This window comes from Sebastes fasciatus, chromosome 20, assembly GCF_043250625.1.
Source record: "Sebastes fasciatus isolate fSebFas1 chromosome 20, fSebFas1.pri, whole genome shotgun sequence".
Lineage (NCBI taxonomy): Eukaryota > Metazoa > Chordata > Actinopteri > Perciformes > Sebastidae > Sebastes > Sebastes fasciatus.
In genome coordinates, this window is record NC_133814.1 from 13,775,556 (window position 1) to 13,785,238 (window position 9,683).

The window sequence follows — 9,683 nt, forward strand, 5'->3', positions numbered from 1 at the left end:
AAACATCTTGTAGTGTACTGTTTAGCTGTAAAATGAGTAACCTCTCAATCGTCACACTGACACTGTAAAATATTAACAGAGGTCAGCATGCCCTTTAGTCACAGCAGTGGGTCCAGTGCCAGGTCTGCTTTTACTGCTTACTTGGCTGCCAATGTAAATTTGAATCAACCAACCAGAGGCTGTACATGCTGGTAAACTGTTCATGCTGTAAACCTGCCTTTTGTACTGTAAACTTTAACACACTGCATCTGTGTATGTTTTGTAATTTCAAAACTTGTTTCCTTTTGCTTATTTCCTCATGTTATCTCTTTAAATCTCCTTGCAAAACTCTTAAAAACATCCTGTCTGCATGTCCAATTCAAAATCATAGAAAGCTTAATGAGGTAACTGTCACGCTGAGCTTATTTTCAGTGAAAATATTGTCTCTGTCTTCAGCAGGAAATTGAGAGGGAATTCCTGGAATGTATTTTTTAAACAAACTGCTTCTGGCTCAACTTTCATGTCTAGCTGCACGTCTACATAATGTAAAACGTTCCTATACTTTGCAAGCTTATAAAAGCTATCTTTAAGTTATCTTTTACTGACATTTTTACTGTAAAAGTTTGGGTCTAAATGTTTCAGCTGGAGAGTGTCAACATGTTTTCTGTCTCTCACAAAAAAAGATCTTATTAATAAGAAACATTGACACAGATTCAAGCCTCATTTGTTGAGCAATGTTCAATCAATCTTTTGTACTGTTGGTGTGTGATTGTAGTTTGCCTCCCTGTGGTGTTGTAAGACCCGCCCTTGTTCCTTCCTCAAATTACAGTTTAGATAGTATTGTGAGCAAAAGTGGAAGTCATACGTAACTGGGAATGTTACATAAGGGCACTTTAGTGTAGGTCTGCCTGTGCAAATTCCAGTGATCGCAGAAACAGAAGAACCTGGTACAAGGAGCACTCAGACGGCCAGGTTACAAAGATAGAAAGAGGGTGAAGAGAAACACATTTTCTGAAGCACTTAGGCTTCAGCGGGGAGTTAAGGGGGGATTGTTTTGTCAGATGTTGGAGAGGATTGAGGCTGAAAAACCAGAAGACAACATCAAGAGGAGACCAAACTAATCAATTCCTGGCTGGTAGTCGCATAGAAGAGATAATGAATGAGTGACAGGATGTTTAAAAACTGATCTAGGAGGAGGATATTTGCAGATTGATGGGATCTATGGTGTAGCCTACAAAAGCAACTCAAACCGGGAATATTTGACAAAGGAGGACCAAAAGCCAGCTGAGAGAGGAGCTGCTGAAGACAGGACATCAGAAAGAACCACCGTACCGGCTTCTCTTGAGCCCTTTTACAATCAAATTTTGGCTCCTGATTCGTGGTTTTCTCGACTAACTCAACTTTTGTCAGTCATGTCGGAGGAAGAACAGTTGTCCTACAGCGAAGCCATTCTGAAGGCGAGCCCCTCCCTCACTCGCTTCCCTCTCATCCCCATCAAAGGGGTTCCTCTCATGAACCACATCGCCAACAACTGGGACGACATCTGGGCTTTCCGTCCTGACCCCTCAGACCTCCTCATCGCCACCTACCCAAAAGCAGGTACTTCAGTTCACAACAAAGTTTTTAGCTGGATAGAATTTATGAATACATTTCCTTAACTTTATAGAGTGGTGCAGAGATGACGTATTTGTGTAGAAGCTGCTGTATTTGCCGAATTGGGAGTGAGAATGTGTTTGCAGAACATGATGAGCACCTGAAGCTGACAAAAACAAACAAAAAAACATTGAAAAAGTAAATTAACTAGATCAAGCAAACCAGTAACCATTTCAGACCTATCCTCTTGAAGAGTGAGGGCTAACATTCAAATTGATATGAATTTCTTCCAGAAAAGCAATAAAGGGGAACCGAATTCCCCCCAAATCCTCAAGGTTGTCCTTTCAAGGTGGTGATTTCAGTGGAATTCTCACAAAGCTGAAAAGACACAAAAGGACTCATTTCTAGCAGTTAATGTGTTGGTTATTTTGGTGAAGATGTAAGGGGGGGATTTCTCCTCAAACTGGTGAGATCCAATACATGGAAAGTATCCTATTCCGTCAACTCAGTGTTCATTTGTGTTTTTGGGACATAAGGGACCACATGGACCCAGGAGATAGTCGACCTGCTCCTTCACAACGGAGATGCTGATGCCTGCAGACGAGCCCCAACACCTGTCCGCAGTCCTTTCCTGGAGATATTCTCCCCACCACCCATTCGCTCAGGTGTGTATTTAGGTGGTTATGTGTGTGATTGTATTGACCAGCTTTAATTAAGTCCATCTTCAAGTGCACTTTGTGTCCACTAGTTTTTCCTAAAACTTTAGTTATCTTTTCCAAATACGTCCTCCATCTAGGTCTGACTGTCAGAACTCAAATCCAAAAGTGAAACTTAAAAGCAACATGTTCTAACATGTTGTAAAACTGACTGAAATGTCACATTTTGAACACAAACAAAAATATTTCTTTAGGTTTAGGCAAGAACAAACCAGTTAGTTAAGTTTAGGGAAAAACATTGTATTTTGGGTTAAAATAACGACAAACACAAAGACAACTACACATGTAGGTTTCACATGGGATGCAAACACTCCTGAGTGAAAACCCTGTGTTTTGTGTTCCATCCATCTCCAACCTCCACCACTAATGGAGTCTCACACTGTCTACGGCACCTCACTTCCACTCCTGTCATAATTACTACAGCCGAGGTAGCTGTTGTGTTCTTTTACACCTTCTTTCGATGATCTACCATGTGAAAAGCCTGCCATGATAAAACCTACTAGTGGGTGTAGTAGGCCCCTACTGACCCACATCTATGGGGCTTATAGCGACTGATAACGCCTATTTAATAGCCTGACAACAGTCTAATCGGCTGCCAAGACATAGATATACAAGAAAAACAGTTGACGTAAAAATGTATTTATACTCTAAAATATACCGTAAACGAAAGAAAAGTGATTGGTTTCCAAATAATTGGATCCCACTCCCAGCTGTGTGTGAACTCTGCCCTTGTGTATATTTGGGGAGAACAGAGTTGGTCATCACCCTTTTTACTTTCATTTGAATCCCTCAAAAACTGTATCCTTAATAGACTCCGTTTCAATGTGTAATAAAAGCATAACATGTCAGGCAGAAATGACCTCGACCTTACTCTCCTTAAGCTTATTCTAAAGATATGGTCTGTCAAATATGTCTTGTGCTCTTGTGACAACATCGAGGGTTGGTCCTATGTTATTTTAATGGGGAAAATAAAACATGCAGGCAATCTTAAGAATGAATTTAAAAAGTGAAATTTCATTGAAATACAACAACCTAAATCTCCTGCATCAAGAGAAAAATCATTCCCTTAGGTGCATTTTTTATTCTTATATAATAATACTCAACTCATCCTTATGTCAGTCACTCACTATCAGTCACATGTGACAACCAACCCCAAAGAGAACATGACAAGCATGCCCAACTGGGATTTTTTGCTAGCGACTAAGCTAACAACCACATGTAGCCTAGAAAAAATCTAAACTCTAGCTAAACACATGGTGTTAAAGCCTAAAAGAGAAACAGAAGAGCTGGATATTTACATTTTGGCATGTAAAACATCAAAAGTCCTCTCACCTCATATCAAGTGTCTTTACTCTTGAAATGACCCTGTAGGTGACCTCTGACCCCAATTCTGAAAATTTCAGTACCAACATTTTTTAACAGCGCCCTCTAGGGAGCAAGATCTAATGAACTGAATCTGTATACTCCAACGCTCTGAAGAAGGCTCCTTGCTGAAACGCATAAGCGTATGTCTATTGTGATGTGAGCCAATTAAACAAGTGAAATGCTAGTATTTTGTCCTCCTTGATGGATGCTTATTGGATTTTTGGTCCCATTGGTGAAGTGCAACCTCCTGTACCAAAACATACCATAGGACAAGTCTGTACAAACAGTTAAAACAGGATGATAAAATGAATCAAAGTCCAGCAATAACAATAAGCAGGGAATCTAAAAGTCCAATTAAAAAGAGGGGAATTAATGTTCAACCACTGGCCGTCCACCCGTGTTGTGGCCGGACTCCTTGCCAGGGTTGTGTCTAGAAGGTAACAGGTGTTCTGTAATTGTGAAACTCTCGCAAGATGGTTAAGGTTCGGCATTGACATCGAATAGTTAAAGTTAGGATAGGGCGTTGGGCAGCGAGTCTTGCAAGAGTTTTTTGCAATTTCAGGGTTACCTTCTAGACACGACCATGTGCAAAATGCAGGCGAGGCAATATTTGAACGGAAAAAGTCCACCCGAATGCGAAGATGTGAATTTGCTTCGATACAGGAAGCACATTTTTTTCACCCCTTAGATCGCATAGAATGGAAGTGAACGGGAGGCGAATGTTAATTTTGCACGGGCGAGCGTGCCTTTCTGCAGCTGCAGGGAGTTTCTGATTGCACGAGTCAAAGGGCAGAGTGAGCTCTAAAATATATACCTGGTTTAAAAATCATCCATTCTTAAAACATGCAATAAACAAATAAAAACTATCAAAGACAAAAAGAAAACCACCTCCTGAGTTGGCTACCTTGCTAGATGCTTGACTATGCTAGTTGGCTAACTTTGTCTTTTTGTCTGGTGCTAGGCAGCGAGCAGGTGGAGTTATTTTGCTAGAAATGGCGGGCTACGAGGGTTGATGGTAGCAACTTAGACTTTAAGAAAAAGGTAAAAACATTTTCAGAAATATGTTTAGGCTATTTGCTTTCTTGTTGAGAGTTAGATGAGAAGATACCACTCTATGTCTGTACAGTGATGGAGCTACAGCTAGCATAAAGATAACTTGTTAATCAGTTGACGGTCATAAAGCAGCCGTAGTCCATCTCTGTGCATTAGTGGGACTTACACAAAACATAACATGGAATCTGAGATAGTATGTAAAAGTGTGTTTCAACTCTTTCTTATATCCTCTCCCCTGAACTTCTTTCAGGTCTTGATCTTCTGAAGACCATGGATCCTCCAAGAATTATCAAGACACATCTCCCTTTCCAATTGGTGCCTCCTGCATTTTGGGAAAACAAGTGTAAGGTAACTGAGAGCAACTGAGAGCAAAATCCTGCAGTGAATTTTATTGCTTCACACTGAACAATAGGGGATAAGGTTCGTGATACAATGCACGTAAATGGGGTGAGAGGTTAAAGGGTAACTTCGGTATTTTTCTACCCTATTGTTTTTGTGTCTAAAAAGCCCCTGCATGGTACGGTTCTGCTCGACTCGACTCACTTTTGGTGCCAGGTCCTTTTCTCTATATTTCAACAGAAGATAGTACTCCCTCAGTGTAGGCGGGATTCTCAGCTGATCGCCGTAGCGACAACGACATCATCTTCAACTGCAGTGATTCAACACTGAATCATTTCAACAGCAAACAAACAGTGGATCTGCACTTCGTCAATTGTACGGCGTAGTGAACGTAATGTGTCAAGTGTAGCGGTGTAGTTTTGCGAGCTGCCATGTTTTAAAATCTGTGTTGAGTGAATTAAAAATTGCAGTCGCTATTGGCGGAAGTTGGGCTAAATGTTGGGTTTGTGCAAGATGTCACATGTCACGCTAGTGACCAATCAGTGGTCTGCAGTGTTTTAGCTCCACCATCTATCGGCGCAGCTTGCTTGCAACCTCGACTGAACTGGGATCAAGAATGGAGTATAGTTCTATTGAGACCATCCACAACTTCTGCTAATGGAAACGCAAAAATAACCGTTCTAATCTGTAATAAACTGAACTGGACTGCTTGGTGGAAATGTGCCATAAGTAACTAATGGGGACAATTGGTCCAGTTTTGAACGAGAACGCTGCAGCCGGCAGCTGTTAAACGGGCTGTAATGTAATTACTCGAGCGATTACATTAAAGCCCGTTTAGCGGCATCATTACACTGAAAACACACCAGATTAGCGGCCGTTTTGATTCTACAGCGAGTGTGTGGATAGTTTAACATTTAAGGGTGAAGTGCGGCCATGAGTACCCACAGCCAACAGAGTCCTGTGACATGTTGACCTTTGTTACAAAGAATTTCTTCCCGCCTGGATCACAGGACCAATGTTGTCCCCATTTGTCACTTCGTCACATGGGAAAAAAACACAACTGCCGCATTAAGTTACCCATTGTCTGCATTGTTGTAAATCCCTTTTATATGTCCCTCTGATCATGTGTACAGACTATCTACGTGGCACGCAACGCCAAAGACAACATGGTGAGCTACTACCACTTTGAGAAGATGAATCTGACCCAGCCTGAGCCAGGACCCTGGGAGGGCTACATGCCCAAGTTCATGCGGGGAGAGTGTAAGTGGATTAAATCACATTCCTGAGTGTCATCTTACCTTCATTCAAAACTGGTTATTTCTGTTTGCACAAAGCTTCTAACTGAACCGAGAAACTACCACCACACTGGTACATTCACCCACTCCACCAGCCAGAAGCTCTCATGTATTTTAACAAATTTAAACATGTAAAAGAGGTGGATGATAAACCATGACACCTTAGAAGAAGGTTTCCTTACCTCACTGGTACTAATTGCACCCAGGACGTCTGCAATTAGAAATGTTGTTTATAAGGACTATTGCAGTAATACATCAAGCCAGCAGTTGTAAATATCAGCAGGTTGTTAATAAATGGACATTTTATCCAGATTCCCTGCAGTCCTGTCCCAGAAAGTAAGTGGATTAACTGTTCATTGTTTCTACAGTGTCATGGGGCTCCTGGTACGATCATGTGAAAGGTTACTGGCTGGAGAGAGAGAAGAAGAATATCCTTTACCTCTTCTATGAGGACATGAAAGAGGTACAGAGAACGTATGGACCCAGTATTACCAAAAGCATGTTGTACATACATACTCTTACCTCAGATTGACTCCCCCAGAATCCTCGGCGTGAAGTGGAGCGCATCATGAGGTACCTGGACTTGTCGGTCTCTGATGAGGTCATCAGCCGGATTGTGGAGCTCACGTCCTTCAAGAACATGAAGGAGAACCCGATGACCAACTACTCCTGCATCCCAGTACCTATTTTTGATCAGACCATCTCCCCCTTCATGAGAAAAGGTGCATCAGTCTGCCCCTAGTCTGATACAGAAACAAGATATTGATCAAAATAATACAAAAAAAATGAGCAGGGCAAGACATGTACCAATGTTTCAAATAGGTTGATTGATCTGCAGTGGGTGAATACAATATCATGAACACCTCGTCCCACTCCTATTAAAGGTACAGTGTGTAGGATTTGGCAACATCTAGTGGTGTGGTTGCAGATTGCAACCAGCTGAGTATTCCTACGCTCTCTCCTACCTTTCTAAGACTGTGGTAACGTGAGCCGCCAAGTGCAAAACCGTGGTAACGTTGTTTGCCGGCCGTCCGTACCATAATAACACTACTTTAGGACCAATGGAAGTCAGACGGCTGTTGGCGGTACCACGGTTTTGCACTCTGCTGCTCACGTTACCGCAGTTTCACAAGCGTGTTGGAGAACTACGGTGGCCTTCAGGTAACGTAAAAATGTGAAAGGCTCTCTCTAGAGCCAGAGTTTGGTTTGTCCGTTCTAGAAACATGGTGGAGCAACATGGCGGACTCTGTGTAGAGGACCCGCTCCCTATGTAGATATGAAGGGCTCATTCAAAGCTAACGAAAACTGAAATTATTCTTAGTTTCAAGTGATTACTATACAGTGAGTTTTCCATTTTTTAGTGCTGTCCGAATGTATATATGACAATTATTATATCCTACATAGTGGACTGAATGTATCCCACAATGCACCGTGAAAAGTAGTAGACAATGATGTTATTAACTGAGCACTATATACCATCATGCATTGCGCTGAAGGAAAATAGCAGACGGACGAGAGGAAAGAGAGCAGCGTTATTAAGACGAATCCATGAGTTGTGGTGCAAAATTTTTTTATTTAATGTGAGCAGAGCAGCGCATCACACACAAAAATACATATCAGTATTTATTATGGATGGACTACCAGCAGCAGCAGACGCTAATCTGTCACGTTTTAATTGTGCGACAGCAATGATGTCGCTGAGAAAATGACCCGGTTAGTGAGTAGGGAGTAGTGAATGAGTGACACAACCCATTTCTGCTAATACATCCCCCGAAATGTTACACACTGTTCCTTTAAATCAACATTATATCTTCACAAAGACATTACACACAACTGTTATTGTATTGTGTCATACTTTGTCTTCTCCCTGTACTTCACATTATACAGTGTAGTGGCGCCCCCTAGAGGTTCCTGGATTTATTGCCCTTGCTTATGTTATTTTTTATAGATTATGAGAACTTTATGGTCAATATAGCTGAAATGATTAGTCGATTAATTGATTAGTTTATAGGCAGAAAATTAATCTGACTCTATTTTGGTAATTGCCTCATCGTTTCTTTATTTTGTAGTGTGGTAATTTGACTTTTTTTTATTTTTGGACCATTTGTAAACATAAGCCTGGGACATTTCATACACCAATTAATCAATTAATAGAGAAAATAATTGGTTGATTTATATATCTAACACTGCTGTATTCTCTCCTGTATCTTCTCTCTTTACAGGTATAGTAGGTGACTGGAGAAACCATTTCACACCCGAGCAATTAAAGACGTTTGATGAAGACTACGAAAAGCAAATGAAGGATGTCAACATACCATTCAGGACCCACATCTGACGAGCTAAATACCAAAACAAAAAAATAATACTAATATTTTTTGAGCCTTGATGTTAAGCACTAATCACTGTGCCTCTTGATTTGTAGATACGGAGGAAAACCATCCAAATGTACGTTTAAAGGATCAATAAAAATGGGCTCTACAATACAAGTACATGAGTTTGTAATCATCACTTTATTGCAGCTTATCACGTAAACTATATATATATAAATGGAGCAAATACGATTAAAAAAAATATTTTTATAAAACGGTCACCATATCCTGACAGTAGTGCATGAGACAGGTAATCTGAAAAAAATCATGTGTCCTCCTGTGTCCTCCTGTGTCCTACGGTGTCCTCCGGTGTCCTCCTGTGCTCCTAATGGTATATGTAAGATTTCACAGACTGGAGGAAAACAACCAATCAGAGCCGAGCTGGAGCCTGCCATCTCTGAGCAGCTGTCAGTCGGTCACAAACTCTGATCAAGCAGTCAAACTAGGCAGCGCTGATCAAATATGAATCAATATTCTGTTACTGTAATGCCTATTTCTTTCATATAATGTTTTCAGAAACATCTTGTAGTGTACTGTTTAGCTGTAAAATGAGTAACCTCTCAATCGTCACACTGACACTGTAAAATAATAACAGAGGTCAGCATGCCCTTTAGTCACAACAGTGGGTCCAGTGCCAGGTCTGATTTTACTGCTTACTTGGCTGCCAATGTAACTTTGAATCAACCAACCAGAGGCTGTACATGCTGGTAAACTGTTCATGCTGTAAACCTGCATTTTGTACTGTAAACTTTAACACACTGCATCTGTGTATGTTTTGTAATTTCCTTTTGCTTATTTCCTCATGTTATCTCTTTAAATCTCCTCGCAAAACTCTCTCAAAAACATCCTGTCTGCATGTTTAATTCCTTTCAGACCGAGTCATTACTGTTAAGCTACAGCTCTGTCCGGCCTGATTGCAAATAATGTGTTTTTTTAATAATTATTTCTCTGTTCACTTTTGTAAATTCACACGT

The 9,683-nt window shown here is 40.9% G+C and overlaps 1 protein-coding gene across 1 annotated transcript; it reads left to right on the forward strand.

Annotated features, from left to right (window-relative positions):
• Positions 1 to 820: 820 nt before the first annotated feature.
• On the forward strand, positions 821 to 9,559 carry LOC141758091 (sulfotransferase 1C1-like). Its single transcript, XM_074619192.1, has 7 exons — positions 821 to 1,578; positions 2,109 to 2,237; positions 4,957 to 5,054; positions 6,179 to 6,305; positions 6,709 to 6,803; positions 6,882 to 7,062; positions 8,563 to 9,559. The coding sequence occupies exons 1-7, from the start codon at positions 1,392 to 1,394 to the stop codon at positions 8,673 to 8,675; spliced, it is 930 nt and encodes a 309-aa protein (XP_074475293.1). The 5' UTR covers positions 821 to 1,391; the 3' UTR covers positions 8,676 to 9,559.
• The last annotated feature ends 124 nt before the right edge of the window (positions 9,560 to 9,683 follow it).